Genomic DNA, 14,231 nt, shown 5'->3' with positions numbered 1-14,231 from the left:
GAGCCTTTATTTAAGCTAGCTCAGGCTCAGCCCACCACCAACACTGTGCAGGACAATTTTGGTAGAGAGGAACCCCAAGCATCTATCAGGGCAAGGTTTTGTAGAAAGCAGCAAGCGGGGGCAGGGGGCAGTCAAGGGTGGCAGTGGTGGTGGTGGTGTTTCTGGCCTGGCAAGCATCTAATTGGAGAGCTACTATGGCCTTTAGCATAATTGGCTGGGGCTGGGAGTCAACTCATATACTTCTGTTTCCCTCTGCATTGGTTGTTGTGAGGCAGGGGTGGGCTTGTAACCCAGGGATGCAGATTTGTTGGGGGGGGGTAGCCTGGAAACTGAAATTGGCACAGGTCTTGTTGGGGGAATAACCTGGAGGCATAGGTCTTGTTGGGAGGTAACTTGGAACCTTATGCCAGTTTACCAGAGTTCAAACTTAGGTCAGGTGCTCTAAAATGGAGTCTGAACTTAAAAGAGTTGGTCTCTCACAGACCCCTAAACTGTGGGTGTGTGCTCTTGTACTGCTAGACAGCTAGGCTGGGCCAGTATGAAGATTCCCAGGAGGAGAGGCACTTCTGTAACCACAAGTAGCCCTCAGATTCTAGACAAGGAGAACAGAGGAAATAGGAGGCAAGGCTGTGCTGGGTAGAGAGTTAGAGCAGCCACGGGAGTGAGGGTGGAAGGCTCACCCAGCAATGACCCTTGGCAAGCAGGTCAGCAGGTGTGAGTTGAGTGGCTCAAAAACTTTGATGCACCAAACTAGGTCAGTCTTAGGTCAGAGCCAGCCCAACTGCCCACATCCTGGCAAGAACAGGAGGCAGACTCACTCAGATTCCATTCATGTCGAAAGGGAGAGACGTATCTGCAGCAGGTCATGTCCTATGTGCCAGCAGCTTGGAAATTATCCCAGTGGTGGAGGACATGCTCTCTGGGAAGCTGGGACAGCAGTAACAACAGGAATGAAGGCACATCTGGGACTGGGAGAAATGGTTAATCAGGCTCTCCACAGAGGATCTTAACTGTCACTGTCCCTAGCTGGAACAAGATCGACAAGGTTTCTCTGGCTGTCCTGGAACTCAGAGATTCATCTGCCTCTGCCTCCCCAGTGCTGTATTAAAGGCCTGTAACCACCATTGCTCAGTAAGAGATTTCCTGTAAAGGCCTGTAACCACCATTGCTCAGTAAGAGATTTCCTGTAAAGGCCTGTAACCACCATTGCTCAGTAAGAGATTTCCTGTTTGTAGAAGAGGAGCCTAAGGCTCAGATAAACAGTTGTGGGTGAACAAATAGCCTAGGACTGTCTTCACATAGTACTGTCTCCACCCACCCAAACACCACTTTTTTGGTGGTAGCAAAGGCATACAGGAAGTCTTGTATCTTCCTACTTTCTAGAGGACCCCACAGTTTCAGGGCCTTGATTGCTTCTGTTTCTTTTCTTTTTTTAAAAAATATTTATTTATTTATTTATTATATGTAAGCACACTGTATCTGTTTTCAGACACTTCAGAAGAGGGCATCAGATTTTCTGTTATGGATGGTTGCAAGCCACCATGTGGTGTGTGTGTGTGTGTGTGTGTGTGTGTGTGTCCCCGCTTCTGTTTCTTTATGTTAGTAGGCCAAAAGGAATGGAAACAGCTTCCTGGAGGGTTTTGATGAGCCCTCTTCTCCACCACTGCAAACTCTCCGAAGCAGGTTTTCCTTGGCCTGCTTGTAATCCTAGGGTGCTGGGTTCAGCCTGAAGCTGTTTGTGACTTTTTTTTAAAATTAAATTTTTAAAAAACATTATTTATTGTATGAGTGCTCTGCTGCATATACACCCACATGCCAGAAGAGGACATCAGTTACCCTTATAGATGGTTGTGAGCCACCATGCGGTTGCTGGGAATTGAACTCAGGACCTCTCAGAAGAGCAGCCAGGGCTCATAACTGCCGAGCCATCTCACCAGCCCTGTCTGCACACTTTTTTTTTTTTCAAGACAGGGTTTCTCTGTGTAGCCCTGGCTGTCCTGGAACTCTATAGACCAGGTTGACCTCGAACTCAGAAATTTGCCTGCCTCTGCCTCCTGAGTGCTGGGATTAAAGGCGTGTGCCACCACTCACGTTAAATTTCAACAGTGAAGCTGTCTGCATATCGCAATCATCCATTCCAGCCTTTCCTCCTTGAATCAGGCCCTGGAACTCTGACATCGGTGCCATCTCTTTGGCACAGGTCTCCATAGAACCATCCTTCCTGATGGCTCTGGTCATCCTCTGGTCTCTTCACTCCCATGGCCTCTTGGAGGCTGACAGCTGTAAGGCTGAATGTCAATGAATAGCTGTCTCCAAGGAGGACTTTCATTCTCTTGGATGGTGTGGATTCATCTCTGGCTTTAGTGGCAGCCTAGGCCTCAACCTTCCACTTTTAGTTTTTGGTTTCAAACTGGAAGCTGGTGTAGCCAACGTGCTAGCCCAGGAGAATGTGGAAGCCTCGTATTCACTTAACAGAGGAAGGAGCGGGAAAGGCATGGCAGAGCTCACACGACTTACCTTCACTTCAGGCTCCCAAAGAGACTTTTTCTTTCACTCTGCCTCCTTTTGGGGTCACTATTCACAAAGACCTAGCCCTTGCCTTGCCAAGGACCAGATGAAAGACTGGGCCAGCAACAAAGGAATGCTCGGAGACACTGACCAGGTTGGCTCTGATCCACAAAAGTCCAAGCCTGGGTTCGCTTTTCTCTGCATATGTACAAAGACACCACCGGCAGGGCAGCCCAGATTGCTCATCATGAGATGTGTCGTGAAGAAAGTGTGACCTGAGGGAAGGAGTCAGTGGATACTACAGAAGTGGAGGGAGCTTAATAGGAAGACTAGTAGCATCCTGTAGGAGAGGCTACCAACCTTGTCCTATAGAGGTGCTTCTTAGGCCTGCTATTCCCCAGAAGAGAAAGCCACTATTCTCCTTGGTCCTTTATAGTGTTTCTGAAGGAAATTAGGTGCTTCCTCAGGTCTAGAATGTATGCACGGCGGTGTCTAAATCAGGCACGTTGCTTGTCGGGCCCTCGACAGCACTGTGGGGCGGTAGAGGAAGAGGCCATGGTGACTGGTGAGTTGCTTCTTTTAACTAACTGGGCAGTTGCACACATTTGCTGTAATGCGAAGCTGGGTATTTCTCCAGTTTGATCCTTTGACAGGCTATGTGCTCCAAGGTACATTTAAACTGGTTCCTGCCTAGCAGCTAGGGATCTTTCGGAGAACGATGCTGCCAGAGCAGATAAGTCTGTCGGTTGTGCGCTCAAAAATGGATTTGGAACCGCAAGACGTCAGCGCAGTTTCATAAATGACCTACACTCAAACCGCTGCTGGGGATGACGAAAGGATGTTTTTACATAAGTGGGACAAGAGGCAAGCAAGAGGTCAGAGGAAGTGCGTAGCTGCCAGGGAGCCAGGAGCCGGGGCAGTTCTCCTCCCGCTTGCTCCTCGCAGTGAGACAGCACCTCGGACCTCTTCCACCGAAGTTCACAGCCAAGCTGCACACTAGTTGCTTCTGCCAGCCTGTGACTGCAATTCCCAGAGTGCTATACGTCACCAGCTCCCGGTGCCTTCAACTCCCAGGAGGCTCCGCGCTCTGCTCCCGCGACTCCCAGCGTGCTCCGCGTCTTCGATTAGGCTCCGCCTCCGCTCGGCCTCGGACTACAAATGGACTCTCCAGTTGACGCCACAGCCAGTCAGCTGCTCCGCAGCATCGCAGCCTCAGCGTCGCAGAGGTAGTCGTGCGCTGCGCCGGCTACGGAGGCCGGCAGGGGGCGGCGGCGGAGGCCGTTGCTCAGGGTCCAGAGGCGGGGCCGCGGGCTCCAAGCGCTGAGAGCCGGCGGAGCACGACTGGGCCGCGACGAGGTGCGGGCCGAAGCCATGGGCGACCGCGGAGGCGCGGGAAGCTCTCGGCGTCGGAGGACCGGCTCGCGGGTTTCCGTCCAGGGTGGTAGTGGGCCCAAGGTAGAAGAGGACGAGGTGCGAGACGCGGCTGTGAGCCCCGACTTGGGCGCCGGGGGTGACGCGCCGGCTCCGGCTCCGGCTCCAGCCCATACCCGGGACAAAGACGGGCGGACCAGCGTGGGCGACGGCTACTGGGATCTGAGGTAGCGGAGTGCCTGATCCCCTTACATCTGACCTCTCCAGTGACGCTCCTAGTTCTTAAAAGTTGGCCACAGCTTTGCGAGTTACGCGGCCGGGGCTCCCCTGGGGCTGTACTGGGACACGGGCTTTGGGGAGAGGGTCACTTGCCAAGGTCACCCAGGTGTGGTCGTGTAGCCGACCAGGGAGTCTGGGTAGAGGAGTGGGCAGCAGCCCCCTTTCCATATTGCTTAGGAAAGTAAGCACACCTTGAGGCAGAGTCCCTTGAGGTCCTTTCTGAGGAGTGGGTAGCAGGAAATGTGAGCCCCGGGGGGGTGGGGGGTGGAGATGAATGGGCTTTCTTCAGTGGAAGGAGGCTGATGTTTTCCAGGGAGGGTTATGATGAAGAGTTACCTTTGCAAAAACTACGAGGGGTGTCCTGTGGGTAGAGAAGGCTGCTAGAGGCTCCAGAGGACACACGCCTGTTTGAGGCGATGGGTATGGGCGTTTGCTCGGGGCAGAGGACAGTACAGGAAGCTTTCTAGTACTAACAGGCTGCATGGCTTATTCACCCCTCTTCCAGCAAGTAGGAGGGCCTGAAGGAAGCCCAGCTTATGTTACCAGAATGACTTCGGGCTATAGGGGCAGAGCTGACTACTAAGTGAGACTTTCATCCCGTGGTTGGAGTACCGGAGAGAGGTTTGGTATGAACACACCTATGGGAGAGGCCCTGCTTAGCTGAAGAAATGGAGACTGTCTCCTACAAAGCCGGCCCTGAGACTCTTTTTGGTGATCATCATGGGACCCTTTAGTAGCTCTGGGTTAGGAAGTACCTGAGGGGCTTGGAGGAAGTGGCTATCTAGGGTGGCAAAGTCTGGTTCTCTTTGTATCAACAATCTTTTTCTAGTGGGCACGGTGCCCCCCACGCCCCAGCTGCCCTAGGGTGTTCACAGTTCACCCAGGAGATAAGATAACTTCAGTGTGAGGCAGGTATGGCATATTATGAACAAAGGTCAGGTAAGGAGGCCTTGGAGGCAAGAGTGGGGGAGGAGGTTGGCCCTCCTTAGAGGGATCATGATTTTCTGTAAATCAAAGCTGGTCTTGAGAGAGGCTGGCCTCCCATTTTCCACCTGAAAAGATGTTGTGTGTGTGCGCTCTCTCTCAAACAAACACACAAACAGGGTTTCTCTGTGTAGCCCTGGTTGTCCTGGAACTAGTTCTGTAGATCAGGCTAGCCTCAAACAGCTCCACCTGTGTCTGTCTCCCAAGTGGTGGGATTAAAGGTGCCCGCTGCATCAGAAAAGATGTTAAGGGTCCTATGTCCTAAGGTCCTGTGATCCTAACAATCCCCTATTCTGAATGCCCTCATTGTCCTTTCCTTTAGGAGTCAGGAGTTTGGCTAGTATGACCTCTGGAGCAGTGGGGAAAGTATCTTTTTATCTTTGAGGTCTCAGTTGTAGGCCAAGTTACTATGCAGGGATAGGCAAGAGAGAACAGTCACACCTCCTGATGACCATTGAACTCAGTGTACTCCGGTGGGAGGCTTGTGCAAGCTAGGAAAGATGTCTATGTGTGTGGAAAGGGTCTGTGCTGTGGCCCCTTCTCCTCCATAGATGGATGTTGCATTATGGGGATGGGGAGTTTGTCATCCCCCAGTGGGCAGTGGGCCTCAATCCATGTTGGGGATGTCACAGGGCCGGAAGCCTCCTAGGTGAGGAGCTAGATTCCATCCCTCCACATTGGTGGGCCAGGCTCTGCCTGCCCTCTTGGAGTTGGCCTGTAGCTCAGCCTATTGCAGCTCTTCCCTTGCCAGCTCCCCCTCCCCCTGCTGCTGTTGCTCTTGGCAGCCCAGCTCAACTCTCACCCTTCCTCTTGACTCCTTGAGCTTCTGTGTCTTCCCCTCCCTAGTACTTCCTGCTCACTTTAAGCAGGGCCATTGAGCCAGGTTCTGGATGTCAGCTCATTTCTTCTATCCTATGGCAAGGTGAGGCTGTGCGTTTTGTCTACTGAATGGCACCCAAGGCAAGACCTTAATGGTGGTAGGTTTTTCCCAAGGTATTTGTCTTTGATTATCTTTTGTACATCTCTGTAGCATGGTCTAGGAATTATGAGTTGCTTGCTCTCTTGTAACCCAGGGCTTGGGTCAGAGAGCAGCACAGAAGTGTCAGGTGTCAGCTAGAAGAGGAGCTGGCATTCTATTCCCTTCCTTTCTATTTGGGGTCAGATCTGAACTGTGTGGTCCCTAGATGAAGCCCATACTTAGAGGTTGGTCCTTGAGTGTGGCACAGATCTTGGCATGTGTGTATGGATGGGCTTATTCTTGTTCTACAGTGTTTATGTGGAGTTGTAGGAGAGTCAAGAGAGGATGCCACCTCTTCCTTGTTCTCTGTGGTTAACTCGAGTAGGCCTGGGTAAAGGACCTACCATAAGACAGGAAGGAGGGCCAGCTATCCTGTGTCCTTTTAGTCTCGGAGTGAGTGTAAGACAGTTGGAAGGCACAGGACACAGGCAGGCTCTTTAGTAGGTGAGAGGGTGGCAAAAACAGCTGTCATCATGTAGCCAGCTCCTCTTTTCCCTGCTGGCCATTTCTGCAGCCTGCCCTTCAGCCTACTAGCTTCTGGTCACAGTGGCAGGCTCGGAGCTTTGCAGGCAATGGTTGATGGGGGCTTCCTCATCAACCTGGGACAGATATCTCTGGCCTAGGGAGGGAGGGAGTGGCATGGGTGGAGGCAGGGCAGTAGGAATGCTGCCTTCAAGATGATGGATGGGAGAAGAGGACCCAAGACACCAGTGTGGACAGTTGAGGAAGGAATTGGAAGCCCAACAGAAGAACCCTGGGGAAAAAAAACCCAAAACCAACCAACCAAAAAACCTCCTAGGATCTTGTCTGCTACACCAGGCAAGGTGTCCCATCAGGTGGCACATGCTTGCAATACCAGCACTTGGGAGGTTAAGGCAGGAAAAGCAAGGCCAGCCTGGCCTACATAGGTCATGTCTCCTAAAAACACAACACAACACAACACAACAAAACAAAAAAACAAAAATTATCTGCTTGCAGTTAGCTCTGGAAAGCAGGACCCCATTCTATACTTTTGTCCTCATTCTGGAGATGGGCATAGAAAAAGCAGCATGGTTTCCTTGGTTACCCAAAGGGGAGAGAGGTCAGTCTTGTGAAATGGCTTTGGTTATGTGCAGGCAGTGGTGGGTTGTGCCACAGAGGCCAGCCATGAGGTTTTGGGGGCAGGAGGCTTTGGGATATGCTGCAACCACAGGGTTTCAGTGTGGGGGAGGGGGACTGGTGGGGAGGTCTAGTAGACAGACTGGAAGATGCCTTCCTGCTTGTCTCATGGGGTTGCCTCTTAAAGGCAGCTACATCAAGCCAGTGAATACCCCAAACAAGGGCAGCCACCAGATCTGGGGAGAAAAGGGATTCAAGGTAGAGATACAGCAGTCATATCACATGGCTTGTATCACATGGGCCTGGTGTTAGATGCTGGAAGCCTAGTCCCGAGGAAATGGACAGCTGAGAGTGGTGTTGGGATTCTGTCTCACTTTGGTGCTGCTGTAGCATGGCACGGACACTAAGAAGGATGTGACTATCTTCCTACTGACCAGAAGCTAGTGTAGATGGAGCTAGGTGCCAAGTAGATATCAATTCTATTAATTAATTAATTAGTTAATTAAAAGATAGTGTTTCTCTTGTAGCCCTGGCTATCCTAGAACTCTGTAGAGCAGGCTGACCTCAAAGTCAGAGATCTGCCTGCCTCTGCCTTCTGAGTGCTAGGATCAAAGGTGTGTGTTTTTTTGTTCTTTTTTTTTTTTTTTTTTTTTTTTTTTTTTTTTTTTTTTTTTTTTTAGATCTTAGTCTTGACAGCAAAGATTGAATTTGTTGGCACTGCCCCTCAGCCTCTTTGACCTTTCTTCTGGAGAGGGCTGTCAGAATTCCAACCCTAACTAAAGCTAGGGCTTGTCCCTTGTTATTGAGGGTCACTAACAAGGTCAGTCCTAAAAGGGCTTCAGTAGGATGGTGCCTATAATAGGTTTCCTGACCTGCTCCTCATCAGATGCCCCAGGGTAGAGGTGTATGTGGTGAGAGGGAAGGGGAGGCCCTAGCCTCTTTGCTTACAAAATCTAGGTCTTGCTCAATTCTGTGTGGCTTCCTGGTGGCACAGCAGCTGGAGGGCAAGGTGGAGCCATAGTTGGTGTGAGTGAGGGCATTAGTTACTGGGACTAGGGCTCTGGGTTTTTCCTGTTGTGATTGCCAGGAGCTGAGTCTGGGCTTTATCTTAGTCACACAGTCTTACTCTGCCAGGCTTGGTATTCTTTACATACAGGGTCTATTTGGATGCCCTGTATCCTACCACTAGGTAGGAGCTCTGAGGCTTTCCCTGTTGTCAGGTCCCAGTAATCTCCCTGAACAAAGTCAGGGACACAGACTTAATATGCAGATAGAGGGCCAAATCATTGCTCGTAAGAAATGTACATTAATGGTGGGCACTTGGCCAGCTATTATATTGGGCCTATGTGTCTAAATGTCAGGAGAATGTTCTTACAATGAACAGACTAGGCAATCTGTAGTAGTACTGGGTAGATCCACATAGGTCTACAGATACCCAGGTAGATTATCTTCGTGGCCCAAGAGCCTGACTGCAGTTGGTTTCTGGGGAACTCAAACTTCACAGAGGCCTGTCTAGACTCTTCTGCCTGTAATGAATATTTTCTACTGCCTAGAGGGAAAGGTCTCTATGTGATTCTGAGACCTTCTCCTCTTGTAGCTACATAACCACTGGAATGGCCTTGTCTGAGTCCTCTTCCTGTGTGCAATGGTAGTGAACTCTTGGCAGAAAAGATACCTGGGCAGGAGTGGGTTTGTCCTTTTCCTGCTCGTCTTTGCTTACTGGGCAGGATCCTGTCTCCTTTTTGCCAGGTGCCATCGTCTGCAAGATTCTTTGTTCAGCTCAGACAGTGGTTTCAGCAATTATCGTGGTATCCTGAATTGGTGTGTGGTGATGCTGGTGAGTAGGACTGTGGGAGCAGGCTCACTGGCCAGGTGTGGCAGAACCTTCCAGGGTGCCCTTCCCTTCGGCAGAGGCTCTGCCCTTTGAAGACTGTAGCTCCATGTGGTTGCTAGCACTAGGCTGGCAGTGAGGGAAACACAGGTGGTCCCTGCAGTGGGGCTGACTTTCCCTATAGCTTTCACACTGTGCCTCAGGTCCCCCTTGGCTGTGTAGGTGTGGGAGAGCAAGGAGATGGTGGGGAGTATTGGTTGCCCTACAGTCTGGGAGTCTGAAAGGCTGAGGAGCGGGTATTCTGGTCCAGGGCCTCTGGATATGTATAGAAAGAATCTTGAGGGGCTGGAGATGGCTCGGCGGTTAAGAGCAATTCCCAGCAGCCACATGGTGGCTCACAACCATCTGTAATGGGATCTGATGCTCTCTTCTGGTGTGTCTGAAGAGTGACAGTGTACTCATATACATAAAATAAATTAAAAAAAAAGAAAGAATCTTGAGGCTGTATTCCTATGCCATGTGGATTCATGGACATAGGGCCCTTGGCAGAACCAGCCACTGTTTTACAGGCCCTCTAGTCCCTTTCCTTTGCCCTTGAGTAGTGGTGGAGGGCTATGTCATGTCCTCTAGGGCCTGGTTCTTACTGCATCTCCACCCCAGAAGCTATTGGAGTCCAAGGCTCAAAAGGACAACCTGATGGGTGGATGGGTGGGTCAGGGACAAAGGGTTATCATCACTTGGATATGGTCTGATACCTATTGCCTCACCCAGAAGTGTCTGTTCCTGCTTTAGGCATGGCTTCTTTGGCTGTCTTATCAGTATGGAAGGGATCTACCCTATAATGCTCTAGAAGGTTTCTGAGGCTTTCAGCACCTTTTCCCTGGAGAGAGCTTCGGGCCTTGGTTAGCTGTGGGGCTTGATGAGTGAGAAGTGAGCAGTGGGGGCCAGTGGGTTCAAGACCAGCTTTGCCCATGGGAGATGGCACACTATTCTTGGCCAAGCCTGGCCTATAAAGAAGGTTTTGGGGAGGGGGTACCCACTTGGCTTTTCATTTTTAAATGTGTTTGGGTGTTTTGCCTTCATATGTGTCTCTGTACCATGTACATGTAGTGTTCATGGAGGCCAGAAGATATCCTAGAACTGAAGTTAACAGAGAGTTGTGATCCACTGTTTGAATGGTAGGAATTGAACCAAGTCCTCTGGAAGTGCAGCCAGTGTTGTTAACTACTGGGCCATCTCTTCAGGCCCCACCTGCCCCTTGGCCCTCCTATTCATCCCTTTCAGGATATATGAATTCTGCCCCAAGTTACCTGCAGTGGGTAGTCAGGAGGCGGTATAGAGCAGGGTGTTTTTAAGTTCCAAGCTGGAGTATGGTGTCCTTTCCCTGAGTATCCAGGCAAGGACTCTCATCAGTGTTCCCTTGTATTATCCATAGCTTCTATCTGTTTAGGTAGTTGGACAAGTTGGTGGCACCCGGCCTGCATCTAGTGCTTGTGAGATGGATGATGGACTCTCTGGCTAGAGTCTAGAGGCCCACTCCTTAGTTGGGCTACATTGGGGCCACATTCTTGGAGTTTTGAGTATTGCTAGAATATTTGACTGAGGCACAGAAAAACCCATTCCTGCCCTTTTGCTTTGATAGACCTTCCTGCTGCCTGCTGTAGCCTCTTGTCTCACACTGAAGGGACCAGTACTTGGGCAAGGGTAGGCAGCCGTCCTCTCAACCCCCCAGTTGGTCTGAGTTATCAAGAGGGACTGCTCCCTTGCTACAGCTATTGTCCTGGCCAAGGGTAGAGGTGCTGAGGTAAAGTGAGCTGTGACAGCACCGCCAGGGCTGAACCCTCTTGACTGTCTGTCTCTTGCAGATCCTGAGTAATGCAAGGTTATTTTTAGAGAACCTTATCAAGTGAGTACCTTTTCCAGGCCCCTTCTTATACCACCCCAGCCTGCTTAGGCCCTGAGGCTCACCTCTACTCAGGCCCCCATTGCCCCACTCTCAGGTATGGCATCCTGGTGGATCCTATCCAGGTGGTGTCTCTGTTTCTGAAGGACCCCTACAGCTGGCCTGCCCCATGCGTGATTATTGGTGAGCTGCAGTCTAAGAAGGGCCATGGGTGGGGGGACAGGCTGACCAGGGCCTGAACCTGTCCTGTGATGCTTCTGTCCTCAGCATCCAATATTTTTGTTGTGGCTGCATTTCAGATTGAGAAGCGCCTGGCAGTGGTAAGTGGTGCCTATCCCCATTCTTGCTGAAAGTCACTGGTGGCTTGCTTCAGATAGGCTCTTCTTACTAGGCCTGATAGTTATCTCCCAGGGCAAAGGATCTGGTTGAATGCTCTCTTCTTCTCCAGGGTGCCCTGACAGAGCAGATGGGGCTGCTGCTACATGTGGTTAACCTGGCCACAATCATCTGCTTCCCAGCAGCTGTGGCCTTACTGGTTGAGTCTATCACTCCAGGTGTGCCTCCATCCTAACCATCCCATCCCATGTTGAGCTGATCCCAGGTTGTTCATGGGATATGGGTGGTCACGTCTGAGCCCACCTTGCCTGTGTTAACTGTCGTGTATGGGCAGACATGGCTGAGCCACCTGTCTTGCAGTGGGTTCCGTGTTTGCTCTGGCATCATACTCCATCATGTTCCTCAAGCTTTATTCCTACCGGGATGTCAACCTGTGGTGCCGCCAGCGAAGGGTCAAGGCCAAAGCTGGTAAGAGGCTGTCAGGATTGGGATTCACCAATAGGCTTGAGCTTGGGCACCATGTCTCAGACTACTGTCTTGCTTTGCTGGCAGTCTCTACAGGGAAGAAGGTCAGTGGGGCTGCTGCCCAGCAAGCTGTGAGCTATCCAGACAACCTGACCTACCGAGGTGAGGAGTTGTCAGGTTGGGACTCAGAGGCAAGACTGTAAGGTTCAGGGTTGTGTGGTCCAAGAACCTACCCTTTCCTTCTAGATCTCTATTACTTCATCTTTGCTCCTACTTTGTGTTATGAACTCAACTTTCCTCGGTCCCCCCGAATACGAAAGCGCTTTCTGCTACGACGAGTTCTTGAGATGGTGAGGTTTGGACCTTGAGGGTTGGTATGGACAGGGCTTGGGTGTGTGTGCAACTCAAGTCTCAGCTGACTACTCTATTCTTCGCCCAGCTCTTTTTTACCCAGCTTCAAGTGGGGCTGATCCAACAGGTAAGTCGTCTGAGTGGGTGTATGGCAGGGCTCAGTATAGCTGAGGGAAACTGATGTGGTACTCTCCTTTGCAGTGGATGGTCCCTACTATCCAGAACTCCATGAAGCCCTTCAAGGTGAGGTTAGGCTCCCTTGTGGCAGGGGTGGATAGGGTAGATGGCATAGCTAGCTGAGGCAGCCTATCTCCACAGGATATGGACTATTCACGGATCATTGAGCGTCTCTTAAAGCTGGCGGTGAGTGTCAGAGACTCCGGTGGGACGAGTGAAGGTTAGGTGGAGTTTGTAAGTTTGCAACCTGGAGCTTTGTCTCCCAAAGGTCCCCAACCATCTGATCTGGCTTATCTTCTTCTATTGGTTTTTCCACTCCTGTCTCAATGCTGTGGCAGAGCTTCTGCAGTTTGGAGACCGCGAGTTCTACAGAGATTGGTGGTGAGTGGTGTGTTTCTGGGGCTCTGGGTAGGTCATAGCATGCTGTGCTTATCCCATTGTTTCTTGACCCCAAGGAATGCTGAGTCTGTCACCTACTTTTGGCAGAACTGGAATATCCCCGTGCACAAGTGGTGCATCAGGTAGGATGGTGTACGCACCTGTGGGATGTGGTTGTAGACCTGGGCCCTATGGCATTAGCCTCATCCTATGGCTTGCTTGCTCTGCAGACACTTCTACAAGCCTATGCTCAGACATGGCAGCAGCAAATGGGTGGCCAGGACAGGAGTATTTTTGACCTCAGCCTTCTTCCATGAGGTCAGTGCTATGTGCGCACCCCACTTCACCTCTGGGCAGGGCTGTGGCCACCAACTGAAACACTGACCTCTCTTGTTCCTCCACTCCAGTACCTAGTGAGCGTTCCCCTGCGGATGTTCCGCCTCTGGGCATTCACAGCCATGATGGCTCAGGTGAGGAGCTCTGCGAAGTTTGTCCCGCTCAGCCTAAATCTGTGTTGAACCTCATCTCCTGTGGCCATTGTAGCCACCTGACTGTAGCCTCATGTGTTCTCAGGTCCCACTGGCCTGGATTGTGGGCCGATTCTTCCAAGGGAACTATGGCAATGCAGCTGTGTGGGTGACACTCATCATTGGGCAACCGGTGGCTGTGCTCATGTATGTCCACGACTACTACGTGCTCAACTACGATGCCCCAGTGGGGGTCTGAGCTACTGCCAAAGGCCAGCCCTCCCTAACCTGGGCCTGGAGTTCTGGAGGGGTTCCTGGCTGCCTGCACACTCCTCCTAGTCTGGGAGGCCTCTCTGCCCCTATGGGGCCTACTCCTGCTCTTGGGGATGGCATTTGAATCTCAGCACTGGTATGAGCCAGTGCTGGGAGTCTGTGTTGTCCAGGGGCTGAGGGTATCAATAAAGTGCTGTCTAAAACCTTCTTGCAGGGGTTGTGGAGGCTGCTGAGGATGCCTGCACCCATATGCGCCATTTTAGGGACTGAAATCCTTAGGCTCCATCTCAGGTGGAGCTGCAAGGATTGGGGTTACATGGCTGCTGTTTATTCTACAATCTCATGGACTGTGTGGACAAAGCTGTTCAGCTGCAGAACAAGACACAGGTGGCAGCAGCAACTTGCAGGGGTGCAGCAATATCATTGAATGCTCAGGAAAGCTCAGCGAGTTCTTATCCTACCCTGCTAATTCATGCAGGACCACTACGAATGTAAATCCCCACTTTTAGAGGTGGAGCCATCCATGAGAGGACATCTGCACACTGACTGCCTGGGGCCCAGGAATTATACACATTGTACAGCTCTAACAGTAGAGAGAGCTCTGAACAGAGGGATACTTTGCCCCCAAGTTCTAGTAGCTGCCAAATTAGACAGAAGCTTTTACATAGGAGTCTTTTTGACAATCCACAGTCCTCATCCTTGACTTGGTGAGGTTTGTGCTTGTCAACTGCTAGAGTCTGCTAGGCTACAGACCCTAACCTGCAGTTAGATGGTTATCTGGTGCAAGGCAAG

The 14,231-nt window shown here is 51.2% G+C and overlaps 1 protein-coding gene across 4 annotated transcripts; it reads left to right on the top strand.

Annotated features, from left to right (window-relative positions):
* The first annotated feature begins 3,639 nt into the window (after window positions 1-3,639).
* Dgat1 (diacylglycerol O-acyltransferase 1) lies at window positions 3,640-13,649 on the top strand. 4 transcript variants are annotated; one of them, XR_383978.3, is made up of 17 exons: window positions 3,640-4,106; window positions 9,008-9,095; window positions 10,955-10,995; window positions 11,090-11,175; window positions 11,260-11,312; window positions 11,441-11,546; window positions 11,689-11,796; window positions 11,881-11,955; window positions 12,040-12,143; window positions 12,233-12,271; window positions 12,346-12,387; window positions 12,463-12,507; window positions 12,660-12,702; window positions 12,777-12,842; window positions 12,930-13,017; window positions 13,107-13,169; window positions 13,273-13,646. XR_383978.3 is itself a non-coding variant. In NM_010046.3 (17 exons), exons 1-17 carry the CDS (start codon window positions 3,880-3,882, stop codon window positions 13,423-13,425), a joined length of 1,497 nt encoding a protein of 498 aa, NP_034176.1. In that variant the 5' UTR covers window positions 3,667-3,879; the 3' UTR covers window positions 13,426-13,649. The 4 variants fall into 4 exon arrangements, 3 of the variants coding, with proteins under 3 accessions (NP_034176.1, XP_006520468.1, XP_017171915.1); NM_010046.3 differs by having other exon boundaries at window positions 3,667-4,106; window positions 12,590-12,702; window positions 13,273-13,649; XM_006520405.3 differs by lacking the exon at window positions 3,640-4,106 and adding an exon at window positions 5,334-6,064 and having other exon boundaries at window positions 12,590-12,702.
* Window positions 13,650-14,231: the final 582 nt, after the last annotated feature.

The sequence above is a fragment of the Mus musculus genome, chromosome 15 (genome assembly GCF_000001635.26).
Source record: "Mus musculus strain C57BL/6J chromosome 15, GRCm38.p6 C57BL/6J".
Lineage (NCBI taxonomy): Eukaryota > Metazoa > Chordata > Mammalia > Rodentia > Muridae > Mus > Mus musculus.
The sequence above is the reverse complement of the archived record's forward strand: the minus strand, read 5'-3'. Positions and strand labels throughout refer to the sequence as shown.